Source organism: Bombus pascuorum, chromosome 11 (assembly GCF_905332965.1).
Source record: "Bombus pascuorum chromosome 11, iyBomPasc1.1, whole genome shotgun sequence".
In the NCBI taxonomy this organism is placed as follows: domain Eukaryota; kingdom Metazoa; phylum Arthropoda; class Insecta; order Hymenoptera; family Apidae; genus Bombus; species Bombus pascuorum.
The window spans coordinates 5966145-5983726 of record NC_083498.1 but is presented as its reverse complement, the minus strand read 5'-3'; the positions used below and the strand labels follow the sequence as shown (position 1 = coordinate 5983726).

Genomic DNA, 17582 nt, shown 5'->3' with positions numbered 1-17582 from the left:
TTTTCCTTCGTTTTCAATATCGAAATTTTGTCATTTGTTGAATACATTTTTATGTAGTATTTTAGAATTTTTAAATATATTTACATAAAATTATTACAAATATAAAATAGAAACTGTGGTATTATTACACTTGTATACGCAAATAACTGCTTTATATACATTTAGATATCGCCTGCGAAATTTCACTTTGAATAAGTCATTCAATGCATGATTCGAAAGATAGATGTGAGTCCGGACCCATTGATAAGCACTTGAGCAGCAGGAGATATGGTAATTTCTAACCCAACCTAGTCACTCCTGCGGCACTAGTACTTATGAACAAGACAGGATTAACTTCCGATGTATCGTAGTCCTTCCATTGTTACGATAGTTATACGATCCTCTTGATGGAGTAATGATGATCCCTATAAATTATCATATAAAATTAATCATTTAATTTATTTAATTTCAAGTTGTTTTAAAGGAAACCTTAATTTAAATGTATAATTAGGCGATTAAAAGAAAATTGAATTCGTCGATTAACAGACAATTAAGCAGGCCGAAGCAGGTCTTAATATAACGTGCCCACGTTTCCTTATAATTTAACGCAAGATTAGATAATCGGCAGAAGAATACGGTAGCTCATAGATATTGCATGACACATTCGCTACGTGCACACTGCAATCATTTCACGAAACGGATAGAAATCTTAAGTCAATTGAATTAGCCTATTTATGAAATACATCTTACAAACAAATACATCCTTGTTTGCAACATTTTCTATATCTACTTATTCAATCTAGTTATTAAGTTTTTTTTCTTGCTTCAGTTATAAATATCTATTTTATTATTATATCTACTTAATATTACATTTATTCCGAAAAATTTAATTTAAAAAAAGGGAAGAAAAAATCTCAAAGCATATAATGTATAGCTATACGAATGAAACCGATAGTGATAAAATCATTATAAAGCAGTATGGATAGTAATAAGATATACGTTATAATTATTAGTCCGGACGTGGTACCGTACACTATATATCGTATATACTATAATGATGCGATGACACACAGTGGTACTCATTGAAGCGACCTCGAGTAGTCATTAAAGTCGCCCACTATCTCAGCCTCTTTGTTCTTTCTTCTTCTGTTCGTCTCCGAAAAAATTTCGAGTTTCGCGTCGTAACGTCGATTCTACACTAAGATCTGTTGTTTCTATCTGGAAAATTTTTATCCTTCCCATATACAATTTATTCTACTCTATCTTTATTTTATTATCAAAAACGCTTCCAAGAATATCCTAGAACTGCACAAGCGCACTATCGACAGTTTTAATTAACGTTTCCTTGTTACGATTGAAACATCGTAGAGTAAATTAGATTTTATTCATTTTTTCAGATAAATTATACTACGAAATAGAAAGATAAACGAATCACTCTGGACACTGGACATTTTTATGTAAGATATATCTTTTTTCAAAATGTATAAGATATAAGAGTACAAAATAGGAAAGTAGATCGATTATCGTGAACCTATTTTGCAAAACAGAAAGGTAAGACCATTGTAGACCTTGGAAATTGCAATAAATACGCAAGGTATAATAAAATTTTGTTTCTACGTAAAAAATCGAGAATGAGATCGGGAACAAAACGAAGCAAAGAACTTGAGGATTGGAAGTAATATCGCGCACGGAAATGTGTGTACGCACGATAGAGAGAGGGAGTCTACAATCGAATCTTTGATTTCTCTGCCCCGCGACCCTGCTTAACGCTTCTCGTTTCATCAAACACCGTATTCATCGTTCGCTTCCATGGTATGATTCGAGGTTGGTGAACGATTTTTTCCATGGAACTTCTGTGGAACTTCGAGCAGATATTCACATACTATCGAAGCTTAGAAAAACGATTCGAACAATGATCGGTCTTTCTTCGAGTAGTTTAGTACTTGAAAAAGCAGAACGAAAAGAACATGCAGGACGTTTGCCCCAGACTGTTAAAAATGTAAAGTGGCCACAAGCCAAAGAGGATTATTTCGATGTTGCGGCCGTTGCAGATTCAGCTGGACGCGAACGCATGTTGCGTGTGCAACATGCGTAGTTTCAGTGGATTGTTTTTTCGATATTCGTCAGCTCAGACGCGCCAAATGAGAAAGTATGCTACAAGAAAAGAAGATGGTTAGAACAAGAGAAAAGACAGACGAACAAAAACTTATAAAACATAAATAAAACTATGCAGAAATTGTGTGAGATTCATAGAAAAGGGAAAGAGATCGCGAGATCGACTGGGAATGGAGGGGATAACAGAAAAACGGGAGGAGCGAGGAGGAAAGGAGAATATCACCAATTAACGCTAATTTCTGTTAATGTCGGCTCCCTCTGGGTATTCGTGAAATAACTCGTCAACTTATTAGGCTACGATGCACAAATTGTGGGTGGATGAACGGAGAAGAAATTCTAAGAAACGAACAGGGGAAATGCTGTTCAAGTGGCAAAAACTCGATACCTTCTTCGTCTTAGAAACGATACTTAAAAAAAAAAATGCACTATTACTCAAGAAACGCAGACGATTCTTTATAAAAATTCGCGGAGTCTCGGAAAGCGTAACTTCTGTCTCAGCCCTGCGACTAAAAATGTTCTATTTTAAGAGCGGCGCGTTTCGAATTAAGATCGAGATACTTTACGATTTTTCCGTAGCTTGTGCTGCTACAACTTTCGATGCATAGAAGTTACGTCACTTTTAAACGAGACAAAGAAACTATGACAATGTAAAAGAAGCGAAGAAATATTTTACTAAACCCCTATATTTTACCTCTTATATTTTAAAGTTTAGTCTTGATATTTGGATTCTAGGCATTCGATAATTTTCTTCGAGGCTCCCGGTTCTCGTGTTCTATACTATCGTTCGAGAGGGGTCAAGAAGTCGCGACGATAAAGCCTAACCACGCACGCTGCGTGCCATTACATTTTCAGAATAACAAAATGTCTCCAATTACGTTCCTTCTCAATCTGTTAGACACCAAAGTCGTCGTGCCTCTAACACACACTCGGCAATACGAGAGAATCGCTTGTTTTTGCAGAACATTTCGTCTCTTTCCGCGATTGTTACGCGGGGCATATCGCATCAGCCTTCTTTTTCTCCTCACTTCTTCTCGAGACTTCTATTCTCGAGGTTTCACCGGGTGTCAGGTTGAAACGATACTTTGTGACGTTATTATGCGTGTGGTCACATGTGATCTCGTTTCTCGGATGTTGTAAGCCGAGTGCGAAAAATATATTCCGAAGAAGTTTATCCAATTCGCGAAGAGAGAGAGAGAGAGAGAGAGAGAGAGAGAGAGAGAGAGAGAGAGAGAGAAGACCTAAGGGGAGCGCGCATCTGTTAGGATTTCCAGGTTTTATTGGACAATCGAAAGAAGATAAGCCGATCGGTCAACTATGTAGATGAATTTTTATTAGATTAGAAAGCGTTTCTCGTAAAATCATATATTAATAGAGGGATACTTATCGGATGTGGTTTTAGCGGTTAGGAATTAATCTTGTTTGCGTGAGATCGTGAATGTATTTGTGAGGAAAATAAGAATAGTGTTTCTCTTATGTACATATATATCTAAAACAATCGGAACCTCATTACGTTGGACAATCAATTTCCTACGGCGTGAAGCACGTGATAGGTGTTACTCGAAAGATTTTACGAGATACAATGATATTCCATGTAAAGCTGTAAAATATAATATATTATATTGCAAATCAGTGATGCCTAATTCTATTTAATGGTAAAACGCATTTTAATTTTTATATAAAAAGTATATATACATATGTATTACTTGACTACGCGATGTTCAAAGAAATTATGTTTAACTTGACTGAACAATTGGAGGAAATCTCATGACCTCTTAACTTCTATTTGACACTAGTGTTCATTGATGCGTTCTTTTGCACTTATTAATGCAACAACCTGGCGTGGTTAATTCTTCGAAATGATCCGATGTTCGTTAGAATCTTCTAATCTCATATTGTCGAAATCTTTCGGTAACACTACACTGCCGTTTCAAACGGATTCCGAGAAGGGTACTGAACTATCTCAAATTCAATCAATTAATGAAAAGTCGACGAGGAGAGAAATGCACGATAATCACAAGAAACGATCTCAAAGAATTGAAATACCAACCGTCACCAGAAATAAATAAGCTTTATCATAAATGGAACGTGTACAATAAGATTCATATCGTTTCAAGCTTTGTCACGTGCTTCTCTTGCGTTTTGTACACAGTTTTCTTCCCGCACGCTCGTCGAATAACTATAAATAATGAAAAATTCCAAATTCGATTGAACAAACTGACAATGAGACTTTGACCTTGTTTGGTTTGGCGATTTCAAACATTTGCAAAGATCCGCCGCGCCAAAAAGGAAAAATGGAATATCGCGATCTAAATCACTGAACGATTGTTAAAGAATGGCGAACTAGTAATTCAAGACAAACGTTCATTTTTTTCTCACGCGATTCGTTTGTTTCACGAATTAAGAGTTGTTTGGGAAGAGGCGAAAAAAAACACGCGCACGACACATGCATCACAACTGCAGACTGACGACTGAGCGATAAACTGTTCTTGATTGGCTTAATATAGTCGGACGAGCGCTGTAATTGGCCGCTCCTTGCCGCGCGGGAAATGATTGGTCAATTTAATCCTAGAAGCACGGTGCATTAAGCATTCAACCAGCGTTCAGTACCTATTAACGGTTCGCAAGAGAGGCACTGCCACTGCTACCGCCATGGTTTTCTACACTGTGTGACGATACACCTAGTCACGGTGGTGGTGTATGGTTCTTTCTTTATCATCTTCTATATGTTATAGCCTCATCCGAAGTGTCTCCCCGTCTAACCCCGTCGTTTTCTCTTTTTTTTCTCTCTCGCCATCGTTCCAAATCAATTTACCAATTGAAATCAGTGCCGGACAGTGAAGAATCGCGTCACTGAATGGTCCGCCAACCGACGGGCAATGTGCGTTCTCCCCTGTGCCTGCCTTCCACCGCTTGTTTTATCAAACCATTCACCGGCTCACCAAATCCTTATTGCCTTGCCTTGGCGCACGATTTGAATCGCGCGGCTGATGACACAACCTCTCTGTAACAGTGCTTTTCAACCTTTACTTACTGATCGAATTACACACATGTCCGAGATATGAACCATTTGATACGGAATTGTCGATAAACGGAAATTGAAATCTACCGCGGAAATGTAGTAACGTAAAATGAGACTCTTCATATAGAATAAAAAATACGTTCAACGATAAATTTGACAAAAAGAATATATATATACAATTTTAAAGCGAGAGTCGCCGCGAGGGTGGGGAATTATTTAAGATATAAAATAATATTAAATAATGTTAAAAACTTTTATTCTTTTATGGAATAAGTTTATTTTTTGATGATTATATTTTGAATAACTACGTAAGTCATGAGACGCGATGGGAAGCCTGTTTAATAATATAATAAAAGTAATCTAAGGATTTAAGAAATACATTAAAGAACGCATAAATTAATTTGCAATATAATTAATTTATAATTGTTTATTCATTTATAAAGTAAAACGAATATACATTTTTTTATAAATTTTGGTATGACTTTCGTGGTGGCAGTTGAGAATCGCGGGCACGAGTGATGAAGCGTCCGCGACGTTGATTGGTCGAGAGGCTCCCTTCCGGTTTAGTAAGTATATTTTTGGTGGTAAAATTTCCCGCGCTACGATTAGTCGTTTTCCGGATATATTTTAATTTTATAAATGAAATAAGTGGTTTTATATATAGAATAAGTCGTTTAATATCGTAATAACAATTCATTTAACGATTGTGACGCGTTTAGAAACTTACCGTGAATTACAAGCAGAGTGAAATATATTTGAAATTTCCAAGACTACCATGACGAAATATTCAAGATGGTAGAACATTTTTAAACAATTCGTAAGTAGATTCAACATTAATTTACTGCTATTATTTTTGAAATATCGAATAAATTGAACTTAATCACGATTATACGATGTATGTACCCATCGCAATTATGGCATTTCTGTGTGAAAAGTAATCGTGCCGAGGTGAATTTTTAAATCATCATCTACGGCACTACTACTTAACAGACAGATCAGCACATTAAGGTAACGTGGTAGCCTCTCTTTAGCTCTTGTGTCCTCGACAATTGCCTGCTGACTGCGTTAGACGAAATGCAGACCCAAATATATAGGTCTAAATGGGATTAAAGTTCGAATTTTCCATGGTCATTAGTCAAACGATTAGTCTTATCTTATTACGTGTAAATTTTCTTTTGAGTTTATCTTCAAATTGAAGGAACTCGTCTGCTTTTTATAAAGAGAATCATACATATAATAGACCATCATCTATTCGATACATATATAGATGCAACTTCGCGCGTTTCGAAGCATCTGTCGGGAAGATAGCTTAATTTGCGAACATGACAACGAGTGTGTTCTTTTCCCGCCCGTTGTTACGGTCACAAGTCGAAATATCTTCGCTCTTAACCATTCTTAGCTGAAAGAATCATCATATTTTTTATTTCAAAGTGTTTAACTCAACCCTGCTGCGATTCTTGAGCTTTTTACTTTTTAACCTCACTTAATTTTGATCTTTGCTTATACCTTTAACTTTGATTTTCCAATTGCATTTTATAGAAAGGGATTTTTAATGCTTTAAGAAAGCTATTAGTATACAATTGAAACGAGAAATCATGCGTGACAGTAACAGTTTTCTTTTATATGAGTTTATTTTTAAGCGGTCACATTGGAAGCAATTATTTTTATATATAGCTCCTTTTTAAAGAAATATTCTAGTAATAGAAAAATACGATTCGTTGGTTCAAAAATGCAGCAAGGTTAAAATACATATATACGACAACGTTGTGTAAATTGTATATACATACATATACATGTCGTTCTCACGACATTACTTTAAATATTATCGCTTATGCAAAGTATGTATGAAGACAACTTCAAATAGATTTATCAGTTCAAATAGTTGGTCATAATGTGAATCATCGGTAACTAACATTTTCGATTATTTTCATTGTTGATGCTATCTATATCTATACACCTATCAAGGTTTGGAAATCGTATCGTTAGTAGAGCAATTACTAATTGATCGAAGGACCGTGAGTCCAGCCGTGCAAATTGACGAAGAATGACGATGGTCGTATAGAGTTTAATGGAGGAAAAGGACAGCTTGTTGATTAATGTGTGCACGCGGTGTGCCCCTATGCCGCAGAATGTGCTCCTGCACAACCGTCAGCTTGCACTTGGGAATAGTTTGGTCATTTCGTGATAATCGTCGTCTCTGCCTGGATAGATTCACGCACAATTTTCTCATGCGGGTCCATTTTACTGATTTAAAGCAACTTACGCAGCGTGTAACGCACCTTTTATTAGTATACAATCCCTGTTACGTAGTCTTTTCTTTCGTCGATGCCGATCCATTGTTCATCGATTAGACCAGCCTCGTGTCCCGTGAGATTTAAATAAAACATGAATCGGTTTAATAGCTATTCTTCGTTCGTCTTTAAATTCACGATCAGAGATCTCTACTATAATGAAACCACATGTGATTAATATGTTCGGTTACTTTATTATTCGATAATTTGAGGAAAAACGGCACCTTATTCAGTTTCAAGTCATCACATATGTTTATACATTTTCCTTTTGAAAATATATAAATAATGTCTGTAAATATTGTTACACTTACTTTTTGTTTATGGCACTTCGTTTTAGTTTATTCTTCCAAAATGTTTCTTTAATACAGAAGCACAATTATACACAATTTCGTTGCTCATCAATGCCTGTATAACGATTTAAGGTGGAATGAGCGTGCCATCCAACATACATTTCGTAGCGTACAGAAGACACACGTGCACAGGTGTTTCCTGAAATCACGTGTGCCACATATGACTCTAAAATGATACCGTACAACTTCTCGCAAGAGAAAATATATTTTATTCAACCTAGAGCAAAATAGAACTTCCGAATCTCTCAGTTTATTAACAGAATTCTAAATTAAAGGCATTACAACGTAAACATTTAGAACCGAATCTCTCAGTTTATTAACAGAATTCTAAATTAAATACATTACAATGTTAAACATTTGGAACATAATATTTAATAATAACAAACATACAGAGTAGTTTTGAATTTGAGATATTATATGGGACTTTCGACTTGAGATTGGATTTGGTAACCGTCTGAGTGAAATTTAGTGAATTTTCCCTGAATTTCCATGGAAATTCATGATTGAACGAGGGAATGGCCCCGGCCGAGTAATTTAGAAGAGTTTATTAAATTGGGTAGAATGCTGTGCGTAGGCCTACGCCGGATACTCGGAGAATGAATCTCATCCAACGAGAGGAAGTTCGAATTAACTCGAGCCACTGCCAAGGGGGTACGACAGAACCCCATATACTATAAGCTCTTGTCCCATTTATTCTTTGCACATTTATGCGTCATACACGACAGTCGTTGATGGAAAAATGTTCCAATAACAACAAATTTCAAGTATTCTAAATTGATGTTAAATTGGTATATTATAAAAATGATGAAGTGGTCGATAAAATTTACAGTAGATTACGGATGTTTATGGAAATTCATATTTTTAACCTAACTAGAAGAAGGGAAGTTAAATATGAATTCTTTTCATCAACTAAATATTATATTTTCGATATTTTATGTATTTGTATATATTATGTGCATCCACGGTATAGTATTTATAAAGTTTAAAAGTGGAAAATATAATAGAGAATTAAAACTTTGCTGGTATACGATAGAACCACATACTATTAACTTTTGTCCTATTTATTCTTTGTATCTGATTGGTGGCAAATTCGTATAAACAAAAATTAAACGATCGATGAAATTTAAAGTTCAAAAGTGTAGAATGTAACAGAGAATTAAGACTTATTAGAATCATTTGACCCTGCTTCTTACAGAGTATTAAGACTTTAATGAGTTTATTTTATGCCGGATAGGTGGGGGAACATAAAGGAAAGGAGACGAGAGATCGTATCGCTGAATCGATAGAGAAGGAAAGACATAAAAGTATGTCGTACATCGCACTACTTGAATTGTAGTACTTTGACACGATCAGACCCTGTAGTATTCGATCTGCGTGGGCGGTCATATGAAACGAATAAAAGGATAGAGAGATAATTAGATAAAAGAGATAGGTCATTTTTTGCGGTTCGTCGTCAAATTTATTCGTGGAATGTACAGTGTTAATGATAAAATGTATAAGAATATACACGATATTATGAATCATTTATATCATAATATTTACTCATTTTTACAAACAATAATACAAGATATACATAATACTAGAAAAGACTGTACAGTATGCCAGTCGAAATAACGATATCAGAGTTCCTCTTCTATCTATAATTTATTCATCCTCTTTCACAAATAATATCTACAACGCTTGGTTCCATTAAGACTGGTTCTAGACATCTGTGTACAGCACTTCCAAGTATCTCGTCTAATAGGAAATGGACAACACTGGAAAAATATTTCGTATAAGATTATTCTTGTACAAAACAATAATATCTTAGACTTACTTTTCATCTGAAACAAATCTCCATAGATACAGTTGTAGATAATGCGTGTCAACTTGGATTTGTTGCAAACCATATTTACTGAACGTTCGTAATCTTACGCATTCCAGGAAAGTCTGTAAATAAAGAATAATTCTTATCGTTCGTTTAGGATAGAATATTGAGTCTTGATAGTATCGAATGTACAAAATATGTTGCGTAGTATACAGTATACGCAACGCGAGAGAATAAGGTATCTTCGTGATGCAAAGTGGATAATGGCTGTGCTATTTTATCATTGTAAGTGGCTGACAGCACCTGTTTCTATTACAGTACTGTGTCTGCCAAAAGTATTTTACCTTTAAACTTATTTTGATAATCCCCGTAAGTATCGAGGCTTTATTAAATTGGACCGAGGAAAATATTTCTATACGTTCCGAAAATAACTTATGAATATTCGTCACCAATGACGAATCCATATGATTGGGTGTGTACGACGACCAGCTTGATCTATAGTGATGTCTCGACACACTCACGCTAGAAACAAAGCAAGTTATTTAATGACACGTCATTAATCGTTTAGAAACGATTATATTGTACCTATGGGTTTTTCTACTGCTGTCGCTACTTCTGTCGACTTGACCATCAGAATCGTCGTATAATGCAGCTACTTGAGTGTCGATTAACGTCACATCTTCTACGACCCTCTTCATTACAGCTCTAACGGTTCTTGGCTCGATCGTATGCAACCAATCTCTCGTTTCGACGGATTTTCTTAACATTTGCGATACTGCTAAGCCTTGAATGCGAACGTAATGGTTTAATAAATTTTGTGCTGCTTCTTGGAATTTGTCGCAAATCTCTGCTTTAGTTGTAATAACGTTTCCAGATGATGTGTACTGTTCGATGTTGAATAAATTATCAGTAGTAGTAAGCTGTAATTGTTGAAAAATGTCAGAACGATTTCTTATAGATTTGTTTTTTAAAATTACTTTAAAATTATTCACTCTACCAAATACTTGACATTATTTTCTTTGTACTCGATACACATTTTGCTCAATAAAAGTAACAGAGTGGGTGGGAATTTTGGAATATCAGAGCCAGTAAAAAATTCACTTGCAGTGACCACTAAATGATGTAAAAATCCAACTACTAGGCCTTCCCTAACTTCATCCACACAGAAATTTTGCAGGAATTGCGTTTTTAAACTAAAGGACAGATCTGGTTGCAAAAATACCTAAAATTACATAATTTTTAGTTAATCAAAATAAATTAAAAATTGCTAAGGATAAAAGACAAACCAATAAATCATGCAAAACTCCTTTAATTTTTTCTATAGTAGGCATTATTAGTAATGCCTGAAGTTCTGCTAAACTATTATCTCCATCCTGAGAAGCTTTGGTTGTCAATATCTGTCTCACTTTAACAAGTGTTTCACTTAAATGAGACTTTAAATTGTCTAAATGATTGCGACATTGTTTTCTACCCACGTTAATAACAATATTGGTACCTGTTCTGTAAATAAAAAGTACACGTTTTAATCTGGATTTTACTTTACATTTCTTTTATAAAGACTATTGTTTTATTACCTTGCAAAGTCTGTATCTTTACACAACATATTCATTGCTTGCAGTCTTCTATGGAATTTATCTAATGCTTTTACTAAAATAGCTGTATCAGCTACACTTTCTACTCTCTTACCAATTAAATCAAAATATTTTTTCATATTTTTCATGATAAAGCTATTCGAACGTGTGATGGCTTTTGCATCAAAATCATCAGTAAATTCATTATCTTCTGATGGTGGTTGATTTATAAACATGTCATTGTAGGATGCAACGATCAAACATAAGTCACTTAGAAATCCTGAACTAGTCATATCTATAAATTCTATGATATCGTTTTCATACATATCTTTTAGAGCATCTAGTTGTTCAACTAATCTTCCATCTGCATGTGTTAAAAATTCGGCACACAAAGAATCAGCTGGTTCTTTTAGCTGTAGTAAAAGATCTACATTTTCAGCTAAAGATACAGTTGATACATCTCTTTTATGAAATTGCATTCTCAGTCTTGACTTGAGTTCCTCTACAATATCCTCACAATCTTTTTGTATTCCTTGAAAGGAAGGCATATTACCATACTGATTCAATACACGTTGTGCATGAATATAATCTTGTACTGCCTGAAAGTTACAAATATATTTTTATGTGGATGCAATTAGATATATATAAAATGAAAGGAAGTATATATAATATAATGATATACAACGTGACATAGACCTGTGCATAATTCTCTTCATTTATTTTATCTTTTAAATTGCCAGGCAATTTAAAGAGAAATTGCAACTTTTTTAACAGTGCATGAACCGAAGATAATTTGGCAATCTGTTGTCTAGTACCCTGTAATGTTGATGAAATCTGTTCTGAAAAAGAAGTGATACTGTCCATGTTTTTTGCCAGTAAATTCATACTATCTTCCATTTTCTTAAAATCTGTTTTCATCTAAATAATGAATATTGAATAAATATTAAAAATTGAATAAATAATATTTATACAAAATCTGAGCAGATTTACCTTTCTGATAGTATCTGTAGCAGATATAAATTTATTATAATTTTCATATACTAGAGTTTGCATATCAGAATGTAAAATTTGAGTATTTTTTATGATTTCTGCTTCGTGATCCATAATTTGTTTTAATGTACACTCCTGCATGAGAAGAAAAATTATTTTGTGTTGTTAAACAAATATAGGAAATAATAAATATTAGGAAATGTACTTACTTTTAATAATTTTTGGAAATACATATCAGGGTTAAAGTGTTGTCCATTAATATCATATGGATTGTTCGAATTTTCTGCCATTTTGACTAATTTTTTATTCGTAAAGTAAAGTTTTGACAGTAGAACTTTGACAGGTTAGCTATTGTATTGGCAAGTTACAGCTGTATTATTTAAATTCTACGGAAGGTTAGGTGGAAGACGCTTTAACAAGCAGAATAACCTCTCGCAAACTCAAGAAAAGCGCAACAAGTATAATAACATGAAAAGAAAGCGATTTATTAACAATCTTTTTTAAAGAAGACGTGTCTTACGAAAAATTGTAATATTCCGAACTTTTTGAATATTGCTGCATTTCATATAAATATTAGAAATTTAAGGTACGTTTAGGATTGAAAAATAATGAAGGTGTTATTACATTTTATTGCTGGATTTTATTCTTTAAATATCATAAAAGTACATCATATACAAAAAGATTGTAAAAAAATAATTTAATTTTAAATCTCTTGAAAAATGTATTAACTGCGACGTTTGAGAAAACGTTTTATTAAGAGTTAATATTTTTCATGAAACTGTGACAAAATGGAATTGTCTATTTGACGAATGTATAGAGGCGGAGAATAATTTAAAAAGATGCCACATCCGTGTGTCGTATGCGGTCGTTCGCGTATGAATCCAAACAATAAAGAAGAAGAATATATGTTTTTTGGATTTCCCGTTAACGATGAAGCTCGATGCAGAAAGTGGTTGGAATTTTGCTGTCGCGAAGATTTATATAAACTTACAAAGAAACAATTACTTCAACGAATGGTATGTTCCAAGCACTTCGAACAGAAAGATTTTTTAAATGAGTATCTTGATAGATTAAATTGTACGGCAGTACCTTCAATTTATGATCCTAAACAAAGTTTGTACAACATAACCTGCGTATTATGTGGTCGATCTCGTCGAGATCCATCAGATTTAGATTATGACGGCGTAACGTTTCATCATTTTCCTGGCGAGGAATTTCGATGCTTAAAATGGCTTGATTTTGTTGGTGTAGATTCATATTATAGATTGACGAGAAAAGAAATTTTGTTTTGTTACATTTGTTCAAAACATTTTGATCGTTCTCAATTTATGCCTGGTTATAAAAGCAGATTGATAGACAATGCCGTTCCCAATATCAGAAACCCTGATCAGATGGATGGATCTGAACAATATATTATGGAATTTGTGTTCGAATCAAAATATAGTTCCTCAGACAAATCTAAGAAATTAGAGCCTTTACCACCTGCTGTCTTAGAAAGTCAAGCATGTGCTGCTTGTGGTAGATCAAGATCTGATCCAAGAAATAAAGTAGAAAGATACAAGTTCCATCCTTTTCCTGCTTATGAAATTGGCAGGTGCTTAAGATGGTGTCAATTTTTGGGTAGAGAGGATTTATTAAAAATGTCACCAAATCAAATAAGGAAGTTGGTACTTTGTTCAAAACACTTTCAAACAGGACAAAGTTTTCATAAAGTTGGACCATGTGATGCAGTTCCAACTATAAAGGATATATCACAATTAGATTGTGACAATTCAACAGAAAAGATAGAAGATGACCAAGATATGTTAGAAGAATCTAATTGTACTAATACAACTAAAGGAATTAAAAGGCAAGGTTTTTCAAGACCTTTAGTATCTAGTAAAAAACCAAAGGTAGATAATAAGCCGACACCTCTTGCAAAGAAACGTGGGAAATCTAAAAGGCCAACACTTATTAACATTCCAAGGCCTGATCCTAATAATATTGAAAATCGTGTGATAAGAAAATTACCACTTCCTCCTACTTCCAATTGGAAAATTCAATTCACAGATCAATTTCAACCCATAACAATAGCAAATCATATTACGTCAAATATTTCAAATAATATACAAGGTAACATAAAGAAAGTAATCCTACCATTTACTGGTGATATATCAAACTTAGGTGCTCCTATTCCAGTGCATAGTTTATCTAGTATTCCCCCTGGTTTATTAATTAAAATAGATCTTCCTGAACAGGAGCAACAAAAGCTAAAAGCAATGAAAAAGCAAACTAGACCAAAAATAACACATACTCCTATTGCTTCTAATGAAATTGATACAAGACAGCAAGTGTGGGTGAAAAATGGTGAAGCTTCAGTCACATTGCCAGTTATAAAACAGAGCAAACAGGAGACAGATAAAAATTTAGTTGAATTTCTCTCAACCTCTCTAGAGCAAACAGAAGGTAAAGTAATTACTGAAGAATTAGAAGTACACGAAGAAGTTGTATTACCACATACATTGGAAGTGTTAGATGATGAAGCAGCTAATGTGAAAGAAGAGCAATTTTATGAAGATTTTGAAGAAGTAGAATGCTTATCATCAAAGGAGCAAAAACCTGTGAGACGTAGAAAAAGTTCAGGAACAACGAGAAGAACAATTTTTCCTATTAGAAGTGAAGTCAAATATTTTCTGCGCAAATTGGCACCTCATATGCATAGATTACCTAGGCGAGCTAGAGCACAGATGAAACTTGCAATTGTTAATATGGTAATTGATCATTTGTAAATTTTCTAAGATATAAATAAATCATAATATTTTTAAGAGCATATAATTAAATATAAGTACTGTAAACTCTTATACACATTACAGCTAATATATAAGTATATGTTAAGAGAAATTAGACATATGCCATTTAAACAGTGGTAATTAAGATACATTATTTTTATTATATATTTATAACATGACGGTGATAGGTATGATAATAATACATCTAAAGTAACAAAAAGTTTTGTAGAGTACAAATGATATGTGTAGCAAATTATTCAATCATTTTTATGTCATTTGATTTTATTATTGTTGAAACGTACATTTTTAAATAACAAAGATATAGTACTGTTATAAAGATTTTTAAGAACTTACAAATTTTTTTACGATTAAAAGTAATTGATGTTGTATCTTAAATTCTTATAATAGGAACAAGGTGTAATTTCAGTTTGTAATTTATGCGAATGTGTCTGTATTTGTATGTTTGTACATATGTACATGTATATATATAGTGATATTATGTTGCAAAAAAAATATGTAAAAAGATTTATGGTGCAATAAAATTTTTTGACAAGATATTGAAATATGAGATGAAAACAATTTAAGGATGTATTTTTTAAATCAATTTGGATATTTTCTTCACATATACAATGTAGTTTCAGAAGGTTAAAATTTATGCAATGTAAATTTCAAAGGTATTAAGTCTGGCATGATAGGTATCCACATTTTATCTATATTAGAAGTATTAATATTTGGTTGTTCTTGAGGGTAAAGAAGTAATGGTTTAGAGAAATCTCCACTTAATCTGATAGAGTTTTTTATCCACAGAACTTTTGCCGAAGCAATTGATTCTAGCATAAATGATTGAAATCAGGATATCATTTAATTTTATTGTATATTGAGTGAATTTGCACTTTTACTTACCTACATTCACCTTAGGTAGTAAATAGTGTTCTGTACCAATGCCATAAGATACGAATTTATTTACTATTTCTTGATAGTCTGTACATTTACACAATATGCCAAGAGGATGCTCTACACAAATATCAAATTTGGGGTACATAGTTTGCTATAAAATACTACAATTCTGTGATTTAGTATAAGTTAATATCAAAATACTGAAGTTGTAAATGTCTGAACTCAGCAACTTTAAAATTATGCATGTGTAAATAATTTAATGACCTTTTGTGTACATGTATCTACTAGTGATCTATTATAATGCTTTTGCATTATTTTTATTGTATTAGTATATGTGAGAGGTGTAATTAGAAAGTGCACAAATCAATAACAGTAAAAATCATTGTATATATAACACAAATTAATACAAGATTTTGGTGATTGTAATTAAATTAAGAATATCTTTCAACATAATACAATCGAGAAGCCAGCTTCTCTGTATTTATGACTTTCACATGGAGTTGAAATATAATGGCAGCCTACGAATCACGCACAGATTATAAAAGCTGGATATAAAAGTTGTGCAGATGAAATAAAAATTTTTGTTTTCATTCTTATAATAATTATTTTCTTTTGGCTATTTAATATAAAAGCATTGATTAGATATTGTTAAGAAATGTTATTAAAATATAGTAGGCATTCATTTCACTGTATTTGTACATTATGTATATATATGTCCAATAAGTACAAGCTGATTTTAAAGTCAATGCAAATGAATTATTTATATATTACACCTAACTACGGAGACTTTGTAGTCTCATTTTCATTTCTTCAAGTTCCTTATCATCTACTTTTTCAGTTTCTTCTTCTGCAGAAGTAGATGCTGCAACAGATCCTGGTGCTTCTGTAACAACTGCAGGAGCTGTACCTAACTGACCTGCAGTTACTTCCCATAAAATCTGTAACATATATTATATATTTTATTAGTATGTCGTTTATGTTCTTTAAACATATCCAGATGACCTACTTTATCAATTTCCTCATCTGCTTCATCTTCTACTTCTTCAGAATCTTCCACAGATTCCATAGTTTCATCTAACATTTCTTCAATAATACCAGCTTTCATCATTTCCTTTGATAATTCTCTCATTGTCGCTGCTACTTCTGGTACTCTTACTAACGATTGCATTGCTTGCATCACTTCTGTGGATTTTTGGACTGAACCAGCAACTCTAATCGTTGCTAATTGATTCTTCATTTGCAACGAAACAGAATTCATTTGTGCCTTTGACGTGTGAAGCTTGTTGCAAGCTTTACGTGCACGTATTATTTCCTTTGCTAGAATTTTACAGACATCCTTGTCACCCTTTTTTGCTGCTTCTTTTAAAGAACGTTTTACCTTTTCTTCTTCTCGCTGAATTGCTGTACATGAATGTTATTTGTGTTAGAATATATTCTATAAAATACTACTAGTAACGGCTTACCTCTAACCTGTCTATCCATTTGATAGCCTTCTTTCCTTAATTTATGTGTCCATTCTTGAACCTGAAATACGATTTCTTGTAAATAATTGAATAGATATTAGATTTTCATTTTATTTCTAACCATTTCTTTCGGATTCTTTTCCTGAGATTTGCCAAACAAGCCCATTTTTTTGCTATGTTGACAGAAGTTCGTGTCTGCCAAACATAACCAAGCTACCTTCCAGTCGAATCACAAATTATTCTAGGTAACTATTACGATTACGTCATTGCTGTATGAATCACCAATCTTTACACGGTAATAAAAAACAGAGACTAAAAGATATAAAAGATAA

General features: G+C 33.3%; 4 protein-coding genes and 2 long non-coding RNA genes across 7 annotated transcripts; 1 reads left to right on the top strand and 5 right to left on the bottom strand.

Moving 5' to 3' along the window:
• Positions 1-10: 10 nt before the first annotated feature.
• On the bottom strand, positions 11-4952 carry LOC132911632 (uncharacterized). The gene is made up of 2 exons (XR_009659055.1): positions 3798-4952; positions 11-3691 (listed from the first exon to the last, which is right to left on the bottom strand). It is a non-coding gene; the product is annotated as an uncharacterized LOC132911632 (long non-coding RNA).
• A 573-nt stretch (positions 4953-5525) lies between these two features.
• LOC132911633 (uncharacterized) lies at positions 5526-7845 on the bottom strand. 2 transcript variants are annotated; one of them, XR_009659057.1, is made up of 3 exons: positions 7716-7845; positions 7393-7557; positions 5526-7314 (listed from the first exon to the last, which is right to left on the bottom strand). It is a non-coding gene; the product is annotated as an uncharacterized LOC132911633 (long non-coding RNA). The 2 variants fall into 2 exon arrangements; XR_009659056.1 differs by having other exon boundaries at positions 5526-7557.
• Positions 7846-9190: 1345 nt separating this feature from the next.
• On the bottom strand, positions 9191-12457 carry LOC132911603 (vacuolar protein sorting-associated protein 51 homolog). The gene is made up of 10 exons (XM_060968306.1): positions 12332-12457; positions 12123-12257; positions 11829-12050; positions 11136-11731; positions 10848-11061; positions 10559-10783; positions 10147-10481; positions 9906-10083; positions 9571-9683; positions 9191-9511 (listed from the first exon to the last, which is right to left on the bottom strand). Exons 1-10 carry the CDS (start codon positions 12410-12412, stop codon positions 9403-9405), a joined length of 2208 nt encoding a protein of 735 aa, XP_060824289.1. The 5' UTR covers positions 12413-12457; the 3' UTR covers positions 9191-9402.
• A 194-nt stretch (positions 12458-12651) lies between these two features.
• Positions 12652-15474, top strand: LOC132911609 (uncharacterized). The gene has a single exon (XM_060968319.1). It carries the CDS (start codon positions 12962-12964, stop codon positions 14888-14890), a length of 1929 nt encoding a protein of 642 aa, XP_060824302.1. The 5' UTR covers positions 12652-12961; the 3' UTR covers positions 14891-15474.
• Positions 15475-15529: 55 nt separating this feature from the next.
• Positions 15530-16011, bottom strand: LOC132911629 (uncharacterized). Its single transcript, XM_060968361.1, has 2 exons — positions 15794-16011; positions 15530-15720 (listed from the first exon to the last, which is right to left on the bottom strand). The coding sequence occupies exons 1-2, from the start codon at positions 15930-15932 to the stop codon at positions 15536-15538; spliced, it is 324 nt and encodes a 107-aa protein (XP_060824344.1). The 5' UTR covers positions 15933-16011; the 3' UTR covers positions 15530-15535.
• Positions 16012-16154: 143 nt separating this feature from the next.
• On the bottom strand, positions 16155-17527 carry LOC132911625 (charged multivesicular body protein 3). The gene is made up of 4 exons (XM_060968355.1): positions 17372-17527; positions 17251-17311; positions 16794-17188; positions 16155-16725 (listed from the first exon to the last, which is right to left on the bottom strand). The coding sequence occupies exons 1-4, from the start codon at positions 17414-17416 to the stop codon at positions 16561-16563; spliced, it is 666 nt and encodes a 221-aa protein (XP_060824338.1). The 5' UTR covers positions 17417-17527; the 3' UTR covers positions 16155-16560.
• Between the last annotated feature and the right edge of the window lie 55 nt (positions 17528-17582).